Source organism: Furipterus horrens, unplaced genomic scaffold (assembly GCF_987537825.1).
Source record: "Furipterus horrens unplaced genomic scaffold, mFurHor1.1.pri manual_scaffold_1, whole genome shotgun sequence".
Classification (NCBI taxonomy): domain Eukaryota; kingdom Metazoa; phylum Chordata; class Mammalia; order Chiroptera; family Furipteridae; genus Furipterus; species Furipterus horrens.
The window spans coordinates 192,432,601-192,452,499 of NW_028327171.1; the positions used below are offsets into that span (position 1 = coordinate 192,432,601).

The 19,899-nt window shown below is 37.4% G+C and overlaps 1 protein-coding gene and 1 pseudogene across 1 annotated transcript in view; both read right to left on the minus strand.

The window, feature by feature from the left end:
* The window catches only part of RAPH1 (Ras association (RalGDS/AF-6) and pleckstrin homology domains 1), an 85,694-nt gene that overhangs the window by 48,463 nt on the left and 17,332 nt on the right, over positions 1–19,899 (minus strand). Inside the window, 3 exon segments of the mRNA XM_090282845.1 lie at positions 3,814–4,319; positions 5,091–5,196; positions 10,609–10,728. Of these exon segments, the coding sequence (XP_090138971.1) occupies positions 3,814–4,319; positions 5,091–5,196; positions 10,609–10,728 (732 nt within the window).
* Positions 292–1,000, minus strand: LOC150022537 (large ribosomal subunit protein uL6 pseudogene; annotated as a pseudogene).

The window sequence follows — 19,899 nt, forward strand, 5'->3', positions numbered from 1 at the left end:
TAGCATAATAATCTCCAGGTCCATCCATGCTGTCGCAAAAGGTAAGTTTCTTCTTTTTATGACCACATAATATTCCATTGTTCCACTGTGTAAATGTACCACAGCCTTTTTCTCCATTCAAGTATGGACGGACACTTGGGCTGCTTCCATATCTTGGTGATTGTAAATAACAATGCAATGAACATAAGGGTGCTTATATTCTTTCAAATTAGTGTTTTGGTTTTTTTGGATAAATTCCAAGAAGTGGGATCGCTGGATCAAAAGGCATATCCATTTTTAACTTTTTTTCCCCCCAAGTACACAGCTTTTATTGCATCCTTAAAATTATACAAATGTGAGGAATATCACAAATAACCGTGAGGAATCATTCGGCATCTTGCTGTTTCTATAGCTGGACAACTTCGATCTTATTCATCAGCATGCTGAACTGTTACTTTTTCAGAAACATAGATTCCATCCAAAATTTTTCTGATATCCTTGTTTTTAACTGTTGTCGCTACTGAATCAAAGCAGCTGAATTTCATACAAGTTCAATGTCATTTCCTTCCAGAATCAACTCATCTTTCTGGGCCCGAGATACTGAACAAGCAACACCTGACCTCATCCGAACCCTGCGGATGTATTTTTCGCCCAAGAAATTTCTGATTTCAACAAGAGAACCATTCTCCTGAATAACAACGTTGATGGGGAAGTGAACATACACAGACCTCATCTTGTAACGGAAGCCCAGCGTAACACCCTTGATCATGTTCTGTACATGACTGCAGATGGTGCGAACGGTGGCCAGTTCCTTTCTATTCCCCCACCATTTGTGAACCTGAAGTCTCTTCTTTTTCTTTCCAAGGAGACTGAGTTCAACGTTGAAGTCCCTCTGCAGGGTGCCTCTGGGGCCCTTCACAATAACGGTACGACCCTTCAGAGTGATGTCGACATTTTCTGGGATGTCGACAGTCTGATTGCTGAGAATGGTCTTCATCCTCACAGTGGAAGTCGCAAAGAGCCATTTTTAACTTTTTGAGGTATCTCCATGCTGTTTTCCACGGTGGTTGCAACAATTTACATTTCCACCAACAGTGCAAAAGGGTTCCCCTTTCTCCACATCCTCATCAGCACTTGTTTGTTGATTTATTGCTGATAGCCATTCTGACAGGTGTGAGGTGATATCTCATTGTGGTTTTAATTTGCATTTCTCCTATGAATAGGGAGGTTGAGCATCTTTTCATATTTCTATTGGCCATCTGTATGTCCTCCTTGGGTAAGTGTCTATTCAAGTCCTTTGCCCATTTTATAATTGGATTGTGTTCTTGGTGTTGAGTTGTAAAAGTTCTTTATGTGTTTTGGAAATTAACCCCTTATCAGATGTGTAATTGGTAAATATGTTCTCCCATTCAGTAGGTGCCCTTTTCATTTTGCTGATGGTTTCTTTTGCTGTGCAGAAACTTTTTATTTTGATGTAGTCCCATTTGTTTAATTTCTTCCTTTGTTTCCCTTTCCCTAAGAGATATATTGCAAAAATATTGCTAGAAAAGATGTCTGAGATTTTATTGCCTATGTTTTCTTCTAGGATTCTTATTGTTTCATGACTTACATTTAGTCTTTTATCCATTTTGAGTTTATTCTTATGTATGGTGGAAGTCAGTGGTCTAGTTTAATTTTTTTGTACATACCTTCCAACTTTTCTAACACCATTTATTGAAGAGATTGTATTTACTCCATTGTATGCTCTTGCCTCTTTTGTCAAATATTTTTTATAAAGATTGTATTTATTTATGTTTAGTGAGAGGAGAAGGGAGGGAGAAAGAGAGGAAGAGAAACATCAATGTGTGGTTGCCTCTTGCATGCCCCCAACCAAGGACCTGGCCTACAACCCAGGCATATGCCCTGACGGGGGAACTGAACTGACGTCCCTTTGTTTCGCAGGCTGGCACTCAATCCACTGAGCCACACCAGCCAGGAATCTTTTGTCAAGTATTTATTGACCATGAAAGGCGTGGGTTTATTTTTGTGTTCTCTGTTCTTTATGCCTGTTCTTATGCCAGTACCAGGTTGTTTTGATTACAATGGCCTTGTAGTAATAGTCTGATATCAGGTATTGTGAGAACACTGTGTGTTCTTCTTTCTCAAGATTGCTGAGGCTATTCAGGTTCTTTTTTTTGGTTCCATATAAAATTTTGAAATATTTGTTCTAGATCTGTGAAATACATTACTGGTATTTTAATAGGCATTACTCTGGGTAGTATGGACATTTTAATGATGTTATTTCTTCCTATCCATGAGCATTGTATATGTTTGCACTTATCTGTGTCTTCCTCTATTTCCTTTTTCAATGTCCTTTAGTTTTCTGAGTACAGTACAAGTCTTTCACGTCCTTGGTTAAATTTATTCCTAAGTACCTTTTTTGTTGTTGTTGTTGCAATAGTAAATGAAACTGTTTTCTTAGTTTCTCTTTCTGATAGTTAAGTACTGGTGTAAACAAATGCTATCAATTTCTGAATATTAATTTGTATCCTGCTACTTTGCTGAATTCATTGATTAAATCTAACAGTTTTTTGGTGGAGTCTTTACGATTTTCTATGTACGATATCATGTCATCTGCAAATAATGACAGTTTTACTTCCTCCTTTCCAATTTGGATGTCTTTTATTTCTTCCTCTTGTTTGATTACTTGGCTAGGACTTCCAGTAAGGTATTGAATAAGAGTAGTGAAAACAGACCCCTGTCTTGTTCCTGATCTTAATGGAAATGCTTTTAAGTTTTTGCCCAATGAGTATGATGCTGGCTATAGGTTTTTCATATATGGTGTTTATTATGTTGAGGTATGATACCTCTATTCCCACTTTGCAGAGTTTTTATCATAAATGGGTGCTATATTTTATTGAATGCTTTTTCTGCATCTGCTGATATGAAAATTTGACTTTTATCTTTCATTTTGTTTATGTGATGTAACACATTTATTGATTTGCGAATATTATACCAATCTTGCATCCCTTGCTTCAAAGCCACACCCCTCAGTCTCTGCCAGAGTCTCCAACTCTAGTTCCCCCTATGGGGGCTTGCTGCAGATTCAGGGTGGGTACAGTCAGTTGTCCCCTATGCAAGAGCAAGCTCAGCTGCCCTGGGCTAAGGAGGATAGATCAGAAGTCTTCCATTGGGGATGATGCCAACCCAACCCACAGAAGCAGGCTGAGCACTTTGTCCTAGTCCCTAACAATAACCTCTGACGGTCTCACACTTCGAATATCCCTGTTCTGAGCCGCTTTCTCTTCCTGCCCATGGAACTGCACCCCCCGGGGGCATCTGGGACTTGGCAGGACTGATCCAAACAGTCTCCCATTGGGGTTGGTGCCCATAAGCCTGTAAGGGGGAGGGCACCTCTTTTCCTTCCAGGGTAGTGTGGGATGAACTCACAGGGGAGTGTGGAATTGCATCTCACAATGTAGTCGCACAGCACAGGACTCGTCCATCTTGCTACCAGACAGAAGCCTCCTTAGGGACACAGTCTGAAAATCCTAACTCTGCAGCTGGTCTCAGCAGGGCAGGGCCAAAAGTCCCAGCTCCATGCATGGGCTCCAAACCCAGCAGGATAGGCCATGAGTACCAGCCCTGCACAGCTCTTCTGCACCTTTGGGGCAGCCTAAATTCTTCTTAATCATCTTTGTGACATTGCCATAGTAATATATTACCTTTTTGGTGATTTTAAAACTTTGCTCAGAGGTATCCTTGATAAACTTTAAATGCAGACAAAAGTTACTTAAAACTACATTTAAAAAGTATCATTTCTTAAAATACCAGAAAAAAAATCAATCTACTTACCTCAGTAATTGGCTGCTCCTGATGTGTCAAATTCAGTTCTTGAGGGCGTGTTACTTTATCAATATCCAAAGAATCCATGCTGGAAGCTGCAGAAGTGATGCTGGAGCGAGAGGAGTTACTAATAGAGCGTACTTCAGCATCATTCACTGTGCCTGCTGATGCCGTTCTTCTGTGCTGATTAGTTACTGAGGGCTTAGTATCTTCTAGTACAGATTGCTGAGCAGCCTCATCCATGCTCAAGGAGGCCTGTTCTAACTGTGCAGTAATATCATCCAAGGAGTAGTTGGCATGTGATGTTTTTGTTATCCTATTAGATGATGAAGACAATCCTTTCAAGGTGCCATGTTTTGATACATGTCGGCTAGGAGGTACTTTCTGAGTTGCTTTTGTTTCTGTGATTTGACGCTTACTATTTCCTGCACCGATACTGCTGAGCTCCTGCTCTATTGAGCAAAGATCGGCCATTAGGGCATCCAGATCCACAGTTTCTCCCTGATTCAGAGCTTCTGCAATGAACAACATACATGATATTTCCAAAACAACTGAATCAGAATGCATACATTCTATTATAAATCAGTTAATGAATTCAGGGGAAGAAGCAAAAAAAGTCATCCTGTTGAGCCTAAAGCCTCAAGTATATTTCTAACAGTTTTTGTTTGTTTTATATTCCAGGACAAATTCTTAGAAGCAAACACTCCATCTTTTAAGATTTACAGCCATCAGAGGAGAACAGAATTATAAGAAAGGTAAAAATAAAGCAAAAAATTATACGCAGTCCCTAGTTTCAACCATACCCCTAATGCAATTTTTTACCAGAGGCTCTAAGTTGTTAATATGATCAGTGACCTGGTAGAAATATTACCTAAAGAATTGAGGCCATAAAGAGAAATGTAAAGCCTAAAGAAATTACAAGTTGGAATATTAATTTCAAATACAATAAAATTGACTAGGTAGAAGACATTAATAAAGGCCAGAGGGGCTGATTATAAAATTACTAACAAGTACCTTCACTGGACTTTATTACTTTTTGTGGGGTTCCACCTGAGTATGTACTTTGTCAATTATTAACAACTCAATTAGAACACTATTTTAATTCCAGTCTGTTTTTTTTTTTTGTGATCATTTGTATTAGTAATGAAATACATGAATAAGTATAAGAACTCAGTTAAGTTATGCATATCATTTTTATATTGAGCTATTTGGAATTGTAGCTGCATTGATTCTACATTATATAACTTAGTATACAATTTAAAATTTTATTTTAAATTATATCTTACCATTCAAGTTGTATATGGAGAAGCGATAAGAAAAATTGGCCATGTTTGTTTCCTGGCGAAGAGGAGATCTTTTTACTGGTTCCATGGGCTTGTCAGAATCCAAACTCTTTAAAAAAGAAAGTTTTATAAGTCATTATATTCATGCTTCAATTATATAAAAAGATAAAGTTCATTTTATAATTAAGTAAATTGTTATAGAATAGCAAATAAAACCTTAGTTTTTCTACGTAACAGTCTTAAGTATAATTGTTTTTTTTGTATTATTTTGGTTATAGTTTTTAAAAATTTATTTTAGATAATCTTACTTATGGCACTTGAGACTGTCAAAGAGTTTAAAGTAAGTATCTTTCCACATGCATCAAGTATAGCAACAGTTCATTTTACATCGTATCACTATAAAATAAACTAGATATATAAATATGGGCATGGTAAGATAAATAGGAGGAAACGATGCAGATAATTCTGTTCTCTCTTTCCTCAAAGTAGTTTGTTTCTGGTCTAGCACAGCATCATTTTTGGCATGAAGTATCCTGAAATAAGGTACAATTCTGGACTCAAAATTAGTAGGGTCCAAAATCTTAACAGAGTGGCAACTAATTTAAATAATAATGGAACATCACTGTTCTTTCCAAGTTCTATGAAACCTAGCTATATAGTTTGTGCTAAGTCTAGAATTATACTACATGTTAGGGTAGGATGTCTAGTAAGTTATCTCACCATGTTTTAAATTGACATTTTTTCTAACCTTTCTGCAATAAGGAAAGTAAGATGTTTACAACAGAGAAATTCAAGGTAAGAGTGAGTAGTTATTTATGTTTTATTTAAATGGTAAATGTTGAGATTAGTCTTTCAAAATTTAAATTTATATCTATAATTATCAAATAATTTCAAATTAAAAAGTGATGGATAGCAGAATCGTGGAATTAGATTGGACTGCTATCTTCTTTATTAATTTATCTCAAGAAAAAAAAAACCCAGTTTTTAAAACTATCATATGAAGGAAATTTATGACCATTCAGTGCCTTAGTTCAAAATTTCACAAAATAACCAGGAAATTCTCCTTTAACCTCAAGCCTAAGTCTTCTGCTGTAATTCAAGCCTTATAGCTCCTTTTCTGCCCTGGCTGGTTTGGCTCAGTGGATTGAGCGTCGGCCTGCGAGCTAAGTGTCGCTGGTTCGATCTTCCAGTCAGGGCACATCAGAGAAGGAAAACTCTGACTCCAAAAAACCTCCGCTGCCTTGCGGCATACCTCTTCAGGGGAAAGGCTAAGGGAGTAAACCCCGACAGAAAATCCGGAGCCGGAGTCCCTAAGGCGGTTTGACGCTGTAGTCAACACCGGCAACTCCTGCGGCGCACCTGAAGCCAAGCTGTATTGACTTCGTCTTTCCCTTGGACCCTTCAGCTGCGAAGAGAGGGGGGGTCTGCTGCATGGGCAACAGCAGACCCTCCATATCACCCTGCCCAGGCTCTGTAGCTTCAGCTTCACTGGAGAGGACACTCCAGCGTCATCGTAAGATGTCGATTCAACACGGGAGGAGACAGATACCGTGTCACTCCCGAGTCGGACTGCACAACCATTCTCGGCGGTGCAGATAGACACTTAAGAAGCTACACTATCGTCTCTCGAGACGGACGTCTGCCGACGATAGCTCCTTTACTCAGTGGAAAGGAAGACTAATAGGTAACTTGAATATAATTGAAGGCATATTAAAAGTCAATTTACCAGTTTAAATAAACAGATACTTGCAATCATCAGCTAATAGTTCTGGGGCAACAAGAGAAAAAGCAAGAAATACTCCTTGATACTAAGAAACTGGTAATCTAGTAGGGTGGTTTTTAACCTTTTTTGTGTGGGGGGGGAGTGGGGGGTTTCATTGAGAATTTGAAAAAAGCTATGCATTTTCCATAAAAAAATGTAAATATACATGTAATTTTACATGTAATTTCAGAAGATTCACCAATCACTTAAAACTTAAAACTGATTTATTATAGTAAGGACTTCCGGCCAAGATGGAGGCGTAGTCTCTTTCCACAACTAAGAAGGAATACAACTACCTCAAAACTAGAAACAACTAGAAGTCCCAGAAAAATCAAACTGCATGGAAGCCCTGCAAACAAAGATATAAAGAAGAAATACTCATCCAGACAGGTAGGAGGGGTGGAGCCTGGGCGGAGAGGATGCAGTGTGGTGGTGGCAGCAGCCAGCAGCTGCAGCAGCGGCAGGCTGGCAGAAATTGCAGTCACATGTTTTAAAAAGTAAGGAGGGACACCTGGGGAGCATTCCCAGGTCCTCACCCGACCTCGCAGCTCATGGTCCTAGCACCGGGGAAAATTGAGCCTCATTGCTTCTGACTGCAGACCGATGGGGGTTGGGGTGGAGGCGGAAAATGTCAGTCTCAGCAGAGTCCGCTTGTTTAAAGGGCCCCCAAGGTCCTAGAACATCCACAGACCCACCCACTCTAGGAACGACGGCCAGGGCAGCAGCTAGAGGGGCGCCAGTCCAGTGTGGAAGTGGGACAGGTGCCTCGGAAAGGGGCAAGTGCTGGGCAGGCGGCATTGTTCCCTCTCAGACACCTCTCCCACATACAGTGCCACAGCATGGTGAAACAGGTTGCCCTGTACTGCCGAATCCCTAAGGCTCTGCCCCTTACAATGTAACAGGAGCGACAGCTCTACCTGAGATGCAGAGGCAAACAAACACAGGAGCCTGTCAGAATGAGGAGAGAGAGAAGTATGGCCCAAAAAGGGGAACGGATCAAGGTTCCAGTGGGAGAACTAAGCGATGAGGAGATAGCCAAACTAACAGAAGAGGAGATAGACAACCTAACAGATGGAGAGTTCAAAACACTGGTGATAAAAAGATGCTCACAGGCTTGAAAGATATGCTTGAGTACAGCAAACGCATAAGAAAAGAAGTGAAGGCTATGCTAAGTGAAACGAAGGAAAATCCACACAAAAACCAATGGTGAAGGGAAGGAAACTGGGGTTCAAATCAATAATTTGGAAGATAAGAAAAAAAAAAGTCAACCAATGCAGAATGAGGAAGCAAGAATTAAAAAAAATGAGGAAAACTTCCCAAATTTTGCGAAGGAGATGGACATACAGTTCTGGGAAGCACAGAGGGTCCCGGGCGAGCTGGACCCAGAGAGGACTACACCAGACACATCATGATGAGATGCCAAAGGTGAAAGATAAAGACAGAGTCCTGGGGGCAGCAAGAGAGAGATGAAGAGTAGTTACAGGGGGGCGCCTATAGACCTATCAGCTGATTTCTCAAAGGACACTTTGCAGGCAGGAAGGAAGGGACTGGCAAGCAGTATTTAATGTGATGAAAAGCAACCCACAACCAAGATTACTCTATCCAGCAAACCTATCATTTGGAATGGAAGGGCAGATGAAGTGCTTCCCAGACAAGGTGAGGCTAAAGGAGTTCATCATCACTAAGCCATTATTATATGAAATGTAAAAGGGACTTAAGAAAAAGAAGATCAAAACTATGAACACTAAAATGACAACAAATTCACAACTATCAACAACTGAATCTAAAAAATAAAAACAAAATCCAACTAAGCAAACCAGAATAGGTACAGAATCATAGGTATGGATATCATTTGGAGGGTTATCAGCTGGGTGGGGGGAGGGCAAGAAATGGGGAAATGGTGCAGGGACTAAGAAGCATAATCAGTTGGTACAAAATAGACGGGGAAGTTAATAATATAGGAAAGGATGAAGCCAAAGAACTTAAATGCACGTCTCATGGACCCGAACTAAGGGGGGTGGGATTGCTGGAGGGAAGGGGATACTGGGCAAAGGGGAGCAAAGGGGAAAAAAATTGGAACTACTCTAACAACATAATCAATAAAATATACTTAAAAAATTCATATATATAACAGTGAAAACCCCATTAACACTGTATGCATGATACAGGTGCATAGATGACACTCTGTAGTGAACTAAAATAATAAATTTTAAAAAACTAGGGTTTTAACCACCAACTTAGTAAAAATTTTTGAAAATTTCTGAAGTGTTAAAAAGCAGCTTATTAGCAGTGAGCCACATTACACAATGTTTTTTTAAATCTTTCTCTCTAAAGACAGATTTGTATAAAAAAAAGAACAGCTGTAGCATTAGTTTAGGAGCCAACATTTTTGGTGAGTGGCTCTTCACATTAGACATCAGAGGATTTAAAATATAAAAAAGAATAAAAGGTACTGAACCAGTAGAAATGCCATCTGCAGTAAGTAGCATGGAGTACTACTCCTCCCAGAATGGCTGGAGTGATACCTACCTGTCTTTTCTCTTTTTGGCCCCCTTCCCAAGTATGAACAATTAAATCATACAGCCAAAGAAACCCCACACATGTCAGCTGATTCTCACATGCATTCCTTCATGCATTATTTTCTATTTCCCCTATTTTACTTCTTCTTTCCTTTTTTCCTCAGCAAGAATTGCATAGTCTAGACTTCGTATCTATGCCAAAACCACCTTTTATAAAAAAATTAAGAATTAAACTGATATGGTTTCACAACTACAGACAGAAAGACATAAGATCTTTTTTCTCAACAAGTAATGTTATTTCTCCTAACTGGAGATGAAGAGAATGATTCTTATAAGATCCTATTGGAATTGGAAGCTTTCTCCTCAAAACTCAGAACAGATTACGGTCAGAAACATGTCTCTTTTTCAAAATGATCTAAGAATTACGTGAAAAACGTATCAGTTAATTACAGACTGTTATAGAAAGAAACAAAGTTTCTACCTTACCATCTTTTCTACTAATTAAGAAATTGTAACTTAAGCAATTTTATACAAAAGTTCTCCCAGAAGTATTAGAGGATGAATGAAAATAATTTTTGTTCCACTATTCTCATTGCCACAAAGTTTTAATAAACATAACCATTTTCATATTTTAAATGTACAATGTATTAACTGGGGTAGTAACAGTGTACCCTTTATTCTAAAAGTGACCTGCTTTAGAGGTAAGTTCGTTCTTTAAAAACAAACACACAGAAAAGCCCAAAGATACAATAAAGCCAAATGAAAGCTTTGTCAGTGTTTTAAAATGTAGCTGGGAATGGAATTTTGTCAGTATTCTATAATCATGTAATAGAAAATACTTGCACGTGAAGATATTATTTATGTTGTAAAATGTATTCAAATTAACTAAGTTGTGAAATAGGATTTACTAAAATTTAGAGTGAAGAATTATAGGCTTTAAAACTTTTCAGCCAGCAATCTCAATCTATGAAACAGATTTTAATTAATTCCTGTAGATGAACAGAAACTGTCAAAAGTTGTTTTTTTGTTTTTTGTTTTTAACTCCTTCAAATAACCACAGAAGATAATACTTTGTCCTATAGTACTATTCATTTACTTGTTAATGCTTTGGACATTTTCCCTTTACAGAAGTATTTAAAAATGTAACCTACATCCATATCCTTATGAATGCACCATAAACTTTTTAGCACACGGTGATGACTTAAAATCCTTAACTAGTTTTTCAAGTGCTATTTCTAACCTGAGTGAGTTTGTCTAGCTCCCCCAGCCAGGCTCCAAACATTTTGTCCAGGTCTTGATCTTCTTTGTCACTGTCTTCTTCAGCACCATGGTCAATTTCTTCATCTGATAGCTGCTCCATCTGAAACACATTTGTGTAGAATAGACAGTTACAGGTTAATCTTTTAAAATTATGCCATATATACTCTGATATATATCACAACTCTCTGGAGTCAAACCTTCAAAACTAAAGAGATTATATTATAAAAGGAAATTAGAAGTTATTCTGGAGTCAGGAATGACAAGTGAGTAGAAATGAACAATTAAGTCTCAAATTTTTAGAAAACTGCGAAAAGTGAACTGTATCAGATTATGACCAGAATCACAAGCAGCAACAATTTAAAAACTGCGGATCACTCCCATTACTTAGAGCATATGACAGTAGAACAGTTCTCTCCACGAATAAATTCTAAAACACCACAGTGAAACAATTCCAGAAGACTTTAATGCAGCAAGTCATTTATTTTGTAAAAATTTATTTAGATACAAATAAGTATGTATCCTGCAAAAGCTTGGTCCAACAAGCATTTCAGAGAAGAGACAAAACAAAATTTTGTCTGTTGAATTAGTTCCTCCTATCCTACTCTCACTTTCTACCCCATCTATCTTTTACCTTACTTCCCCATTTGTTCCTGCAAAATCCAAGAACTAGAATTGAAACAGAAAACTAGAATTAAATTAGTATACAAAATTTCCCATATGTAGTGACTTCTTTAAGTATAGTCCCTTGGACAAAAAGGTCTTTTCCTTTTTCCCACTAATGAAATGACCTGTCAGATAGTTTAAACAATTCTTCAGAAATTAAAGATATCCTTAATCTCAAATAATAATCTGTACTATCTTATACCTCCAAAGAAACTATCAACAAAATTACCTCTGTGATCCTTAAATGTGGTTATGAATATGTAAAGAAGCTAATTAGCTGATAAGAAGTCATGAAATTAAAATTTCAACCTTATTTTATTATATAAAAATTTGCAGAAAGGGTCAAATAATAATGAAAAAAAATCAAACTGAAATTAGTTCTAACAATGTTAAAAATCATACCATATCTCATTTTAATCACTGAAGGGAAAAATTTTCTTAAGCTTAATAACTACAGAGGATAGACAACAGCTTATCAATGTCTCTAATAGAAACTGTTCTAATTTCTTAATTTCACTACTCTAAGCATGTATAAATCGGGCATACTACCTTAAAAAATGAAAATGAATCCACTAATCTTCTGATTCATAAATGTGGCTCTTGAAGAGATCTGGTTTTTAAATTCACTTGTGTTAATACTATTTCTAAGATTTTTATTCATTACTGAATTATGTACAGATCTTAGTTGATATAATTCTTCACTAAATTACCCATGAAAAATATAAAATATTAGTGCAAAGAAAAACCTCATGTGATCAAGAGATGTACTCACATAACAATTGCTAGTATGAGAACATCCAGTAGTAGTAATACCCAGACTTCCTAATGAGGGCCAACAAGCAACAAGAACTGGGAAGGATAATGGTCAACCTCCTCTTCCTAATTTTCAAAACTGAACATATTGGAATAACCCAGAAGCTAAAATATTAGGAGGAATTCTGCTTTGAGATGATACTTATGCCTGCACTTCCCTTGTGAGCACACAATGTCATTGCCTATAAGGAAGATGCTATACTAGAGAAAGAAGGAGAGGGGAGGGGAGGGGAGAGGAGGAGAGGAAATGGGAGGGGAAGGGAGGGGAGGAAATGCGAGGGGAGGGGAGGAAGAAAGAAAGAAACAATAGTAATAGGATTTTACAAAGCCAACACAGAACAGTTCAAAATGAATTTTAGTATTTTAAATTATCACAGAACCAAATAGAACTATAGACACCAGACATCAAAGTACGGTGTGTTCTGTGAATTTCTTATCATAATTCAAATCTAGTAATTATTTGCATTAAAAAAAATCTTATATATTTTTACTAATAATTTTGTTTATCTAGACTATTATAGACTCAAGGAGAATAATGGAATAGGGAAATTTTGAAGCAACTATTCAGCTCTTACCATTTATTTAACTTGTCAATATTAGCATTTCTTGAATTCCTATTATCACCTGGGTTATTTTTATAAAAATTAATTTGACATTTATTCTCTACAAGCTGATATTGATTTTTATTCTATTATCTCCACTATGGCATCATTTCTTTTTATTATACACACCAAATGAGGAGCCCCCTGAAAGTTCTTTTAATAGGCTCTATACTGTCTAAAGTTAGTAAAGCTAGCAAGGAAATTCGTTCTTTGTTATATATCAATGCCTGTCTCCAATTAAATCACAATTCTAAACCTGAATTTTCCCAACATAATGCCCTTACTGGAAATGATGGCAGCATAAAATGTAAATAAATTAATAGAATAGTGACTCAACTGTGGCTCCAAACAAGGGGGAGAAAAATTAAATAAAAGAAAATAGAACTTATAAATTTTGTTTTTAAAATAATTTGGACTTAAACAAATAGCTTCTAATATGATGCTTTTCCTTAATGATGTACAAATAAGCCTAAGGAAACTACAATTACCTTACAACAAATACTATTATTCTGTGACAGATTAGGTACTTTGGGGAATATATTAAAGTTTTACTTAAATTCCCTGCTCCATTACACCTATGTCCTGAGAGAATAAATGTATCCTAGCACAAATGAAAAGGTTTACTCCCCTCAAGGTGCAGACACATTGAATACAGGCCAAATCCAAAACTGATGGCAGGTCAACAAGGCCCTGTGTAATCCTGGCCTTCCAGGACCTCTCTGGCCTCTATTCCTGCTTTCCCCTCCAGCCACACTGGAAGGGTGTGGATTCTGATCCAAAGGTAAGACTGAGATGCCTAGCAAACAACCAACTGGAAAAAAATGAGGAAGAATTAAGCTAATGAGGTTTAGTTAGCCTATTATTTCAAAATCATGTTTTTTACAGAAAAATTACAGATTATAGTAATAATGACTTAACTAATATTTTTTAATAATTTATATTTATTTTACTCATGAGGTAAAAATAGAGGTAATGGGGACATACAACCACTGCTTATATTTCATAGATAACTGAATAATCATGCTTTAATTATTAGTTAAAACTTGTAATATTAGTAAGCACCACTACATATAATGAAACCATCCATTTAGTATGCCTTAGTATGAAATATTATTCCCACGAAATTTTCCACGAAGTTAATTATTCAAGCATATTTTCCCTCCTATCCTTCCCTTGGGAGATATTTTTGTTTACTATTTAATTTTCCCACTGTGAGATAAAATAATGATCTTTATTAAGAAGGCTGGACTTACATTAGGGTTTAAAAATTTGAATAAATACATTCCAGGCAGGGCAAATTACAAAGAGCAAAGGAGAAAGTCTGTTTGTGAAACTGTCATGAGATTGATTCAAAGAAACAAGAGTAAGATTTAAAAGTCAAGGACTAAGGCTGGACCTGGCCATACAAAACCATGAAAACCAATCGCCACCCCCAAGACAACTGGATTCTTAAACATAGAAATGAAAGGGGTGGGGGAAGAAATGGTATTTTACTTAAAGGACATGGGGCCAGTATAACAGTTACTAGAGAAGGCTACTGTATATACATATTAGGTAGAGATATTACAGACGGGGAAACTGAAGTGCTGAGAGGAGGCAAACTTACAAATCGCATACTTAGAGAGTGGCAAGAAAAATACATGGTACATAGCTAGGATGTGTAGCCAGAGAGCCTCTTTTTTGTCCATTTAATAATTCAAAAATAATTGTTTTAAAAAAACAAATACTCTGTACTTAAAATCACATGAAAACTCCCTGAATACAGGAGTGCAGAGCTGCCACTACAGCATTTCTCTAAGTCTAGCATGCTCAACGTTCTAAAAGGCAAGAGAAACTTTGATTGTAATGTTTACTATACATCTAACCATGTACCAGACACTGGAAGAACAGAAATGAACATGACAGTCTCTTTCCTGAAGGAATATAATCTACTAAGGGACAGAAAAGGAAAACAATGATGAAACACTGTTAAGTACTATAGTAGAGGTATGTCCATGAGTGTAGTTTAACTCTATTTGACAAGGAAAAGGGGAAAGGTGTGATGCTTCAGACAAGATCTGAAGAATGACTGTGCAAAGCAGATAAAAGGAAGAGTGTTTTAGGCAGGGAGACCAGCATGTGCAAAGATATAAAGGTGTGAGAAAGCCGGACAAGTTGATAATTCTTAAGTTGCTTAACATTTCTAATGCACAGGTTGTATGGTGGTGTTACTACATGCCATCGAGTGGGCTCTGATTCCTGGCGACCCTATGAAGGAGTGTGCTGTCTCACTATAGGGTTTTCAGGTAAGAAGATAAAGAGACTGAGGGAAAAACGCAGCAGTGATTTATCATTGCCTTCTGCAGCAGTGTATGAGTCCAACCCACATGTACTTGTGTCCATGGTGTCATAAATCACCAAAAGCCTATAAAATGTAAGCACTTCTGCAAGGTTGTATGGTGCAGACCTATGGAAAATGGCGCTGGAGAGAAGGTAGGGGCAAAATTATAAGCCATACCAAGGAGTTTGGCTATGATGCTGTCCAGCAATGATTTTCTAATTGTGGTCCGCTGATGACTTGCATCAAAATTACCTGGGGTGGCCCTGGCTGCTGTGGCTCAGTGGATTGAGCATCGGCCTGCGAGCCAAATGTTGCTGGTTCGATTCCCAGTCAGGGCACATTACTAGGCTGCACGTCAGGTCCCCAGTTGGGGGTACGAGTGAGAGGCAACCACACAGTGATGTTTCTCTCCCTCTCTTTCTCCTTTCCCCTCTCTCTAAAAATAAAATAAACAAATAAATTTAAAAAATTCTCTATCTTAAAAAAAAAAATTACCTGGGGTGCTTCTTTTAAAGTCCATTTTAAAATGGTCTGCCCAAGATCAACTCTACTAATTTCCAGGGAGTGGGACATTTTTAACAAGTTCCCACAGGTATTTTGTATGCCTACTGAAGTCTTAAGACTGCTGTAGTGTGTTGTGTTATAATTACTGGAAGGACTAGCAAGACGAAAGTAATGGAGTTTTGCATAACCACAATTTGGTTAAAGGCAGAACAACCTAGAAGGCGTACTCCCTAAGACCATAAAGAAATTAGGCAGCTTCATGATTCCTTAATTAACACACCCCAATTATTTCTCCTTTATCACCATAGTTCCATGCTTCTCGTAGTTATTTAGAAATAAATTTTAGTTCTTCACATACAGCTATGTTTCAGTAGCACTCGCTCTCTCTCTCTCTCACTCTCTCTCTCTTTCACACACACACACACACACACACACACACACACGTTTTTTAAACACCTCCTATGCTGCTCTAATTTCATAAATACTTCCAAAGAAAAACAGGCATTAAAGAAGGGGGGGGGGGCTGTGAAGACTCCCAGGTTCAAGGAGTGCCCCCAACTGTGCAAGATAAAACTCTTGCAAAATAAAAGCAAGAGGAAGGAAACCTAAATCAGCCACACACATACAAAAAACAAAAAAGCAAAAAGGAACAGTAAGGAAAAAAACCTCTGTTAAATTTAGTAAGGCACAAAAAGAGGAAGAGGACCCATCAAAAGGAAGAGGGAGGAAGTCCGGGTAGAGAAGGAAAAGGAGAGAAAGGGACACAACATAATGTAAAATGAAGTGAGAGTTGTGGGGGATGAAGGGCCATTAACTACTCATCTGGATAAGGCTCCAGAGGTATGTTTCTCTCTTATTTAACCTACAACACAGGCCCTTTAGTTCTGCTGTGAACTAAATGGTATCATTTGTAAACTGACCAAATGGAAACTGGGATTTAATAAACCAAGTGAATTTACATGAGCTCTTTACAGACTCAGATATTAACTATGTTATGTATATGGCAATACTTTCCTTAGGTTTTACCTTTTATTTTGTCGAATCATCTTTTTTAAAAAATGTTTTATTTATTTAATTTTAGAGACAGGGGAAGGGAGGGAGAAAGTGAGAGAAATATTAATGCACAAGAGACACTGATTGAGTGCCTCTCGCACACCCCCAACTGGGCAGCATGTGCCCTGACTAGGAATCAAACTGGTGACCTTCTGGTTTGCAGGCCAGCACTTAACCCACTGAGCCACACCAGCCAGGGCAAATAATCTTTTTTTTAAGACACTGATAAATGTTTTATTTTGTACAGTTATCAGAGGTACAAATTCTTTTCCTTCTGAATTCTTACATTATTTAGTTCAGTAAATTATTCTCCACCTAACAATAAATATTTGTGAATTTTTAGTTTATTATTCATTCTTTTATGTAGTTATTAAGTTTGACACACATGTTGAGTGTGAGAACCTAAACTGAATTTTCCCCAAATTTAAAATTTCCCATCTTTGATATGTTTCTTTTTATATCTATGTTCTATGTATACACAGGGTTTTTTTTAAGGATCCTCTTCCAGTGTGTGCCTATTCCTAAAAAATAAAAATAATAATTTTAAGCTTCTGTCATTAATTTACAAAGCAGATAAGTTAAAAGAAAAAAGTCAGAATTGGCTTTTCATATATATATCACTGATTTTCTCTGTAGGTTAGTGGTCCTCAACACAGAAGGCCCAACTTCTACCTAGGGCCTAATACTTCAAAATACTTTGCCTACTAAGTAATATGAAGGATACAAAGGAAGCAAAACCACCTTCCATGACTTCAAAGAATATTAATCCTAACTGTGGGGGAGATGGTAAACACAGAAGTATCTTGATTAACAAATTCTCTAAGAACGAAGTTCTTTCCTTTTGTAGGCCTGTACATAAAGCAAACTTAAAGGAAGCCATGATCTCCTAAGTGTTGAAAGGGACTAGGAAGGAGGCAATGTATTGAGTCATTCAAAGGCTTCACAGGAGCAAGAACAGTAAATGTGGCTATAAGGGAACTTGCATGAACTAAGTAAGTTTCTTTTTTTTAACCTATCAATAAATACCTTATTTAAAAAAAAATTCTATTGTTTTTTTCTATTACTATTTAGTCCCCTTATAAACCACCCCCTCCGCCCCTGTGCAATCACCACACTGGTGCCCATGAGTTCCTTTTTGCTCGATCCCTCCACCTCCTAACCACCCCCACCACCAACACCAACAACACCACCACCACCACCACCACCACCACCACCACCACCACCCCCGCCCCGCCTTAGCTGTTGTCGTGCTCTTGTCAAGTTTTCACATGGAACTGTACCTCCCTAATAAAAGGTTCCTTACCCGGAGGACACAGAAATACTAGTGAAGGTGAGTTATACTCTTTTATGCCTTCTCCTGTAAGTCTGCTTTTGACAACCCAGGATATAACTAACATATTCTTTTCATTCTCATGGACATTAACTGCGAGATAACTGAAGATCAAATAAGGATGCATAAAAACAACTATTTTAAAAGTTGAAAGAGGTTATGATGCCTAAGAGCTATAAATCCAATCAAAGGCAATTTTAATTTAATGTTTTATTTATCAAGCACTTAAATGTACCGCCTAGTACGGGAACACCTTTTACAGAAAGATGAACCATATTCATTCCTTTATTTACACTTGATTTTCGTAACGTGGATATACTTAATATACTAAACCTCAAGCAAGGAACTCCTTATTTAAAGTGAAAAAATATCTCAGTTCTATGCTCTACAAAGAAACTCCTAACATACCTAAAAATAAAAAAGGTCCAATAATCAATTTTATCATTACTTATTACAGTGTATCATAAACCATAACTTGAAATCGCTGAGCAGCTAATAAAAAACACACAAAACAAAGAATTGTAACATTCCTTTGTTTATATGCTACCTTTTCAGGTTCATTTCAAAAACTGTGAAAATAAATTTTTTTTTTAGGCTACCTAGTCTGCGGTGATTTGTTACAGCAGCTCTAGGAAACTAATATGGTCACTATATTTGTAGAAATGGAGCTTCCACGACTGCTTCCAGAGATGTTCATCTTGCTCATTCTGCTCCATACTTGGGACCTTTCCTGCTATACTCACCTAAGCACACAGTTAATATCTTTGGAAGCAGTGGATGTTGTGCATGCTCCGACTAGACTCTCTTGGGTAGGAGAAATTATCTTGAAATTCTTGAAAGCCTCATTAGGGAGGCAGGTAACTACTTTTTTTGTTCACTTTTGCCCTATTTCCCTACAAGATAGTCAAATGCATGGCAGGAATAGTCAAATCCAGCCCCTCACGGCAGTTCATGCTTTGGAGAGTGTGGGAGCAGTGGTGGAGTACCAGACAACTGCAGCCTGTGGCATAGAAGCCATTTGAGTTGATTTTGAATCATCAGTATGAATTCAAGGTTTTAAACAGAGGTAAAGGGAAGGGTAGAAATAAAGACAGGTGCGTATGTGTGTTTGTAGGTTATGGCCACTGAAAGGGCCTCATAGCAAGGACACCCAATTGGCATATCTAGTGCCAGTTTTTGCTTTCTAAATACATATTCTACCCAAAAGTAATAGTGATCACTGGAGTAATAATTTCAGGGCTGGGATAGGGAAAAAACAAGACAAACCCCTAGAATATCTTGTGCCAGAAAGTGCTCACTAAAGAGACGTCATAAGAACATAAGAGCCAGGTTTGAAGGGGGTCCCAGGAGCCTAATCTGGGACAACTGAAGCATCAAAATAACTTATGATATAAATAAATCCTAACCCATTGAATAAGACAAGAACCCATAAATCCATACTGATATAAATACATGAGGAAGAAAGCTCTTCCTTACAATATAATGCCAACAAATTACTATAGAAGAAATGACAGATGATCACCATTTTGTAACCACTGTAGTAACAACTGATTCAGGCAGGAATCATCAATAGATGCTAAAATTAGTGGATGAAAATCTAATGACACTACTTATGTATTCTTAAAATATCTCCCCACAAAGTAATGGGGGACACTGCCTTAACCAAGTGATCAAAGTTAACATCACCAATATTGTGGTAAAGCAACATCATATGCTCTCTGTAATGATACACTGAGGTGACATCATTTTGTAGTATTCCTGACAAAAAATGCATTATCTGCATCAAATCGTTAAGAAACATTTTACAAAATAATTGGCCTATAGAATTAAATTTGTGAAAGTCAAGAACATAAAGGCAGACTGAAGATATGTTCCAGTGAAAGGACACCTAAGAGACATGACAAATAAATGCAATGGTTGATCCTGAACCAGAGACAAGTATATAAAGGACCACCATACTGAAACAACTGACAAAAGTTGAGTATG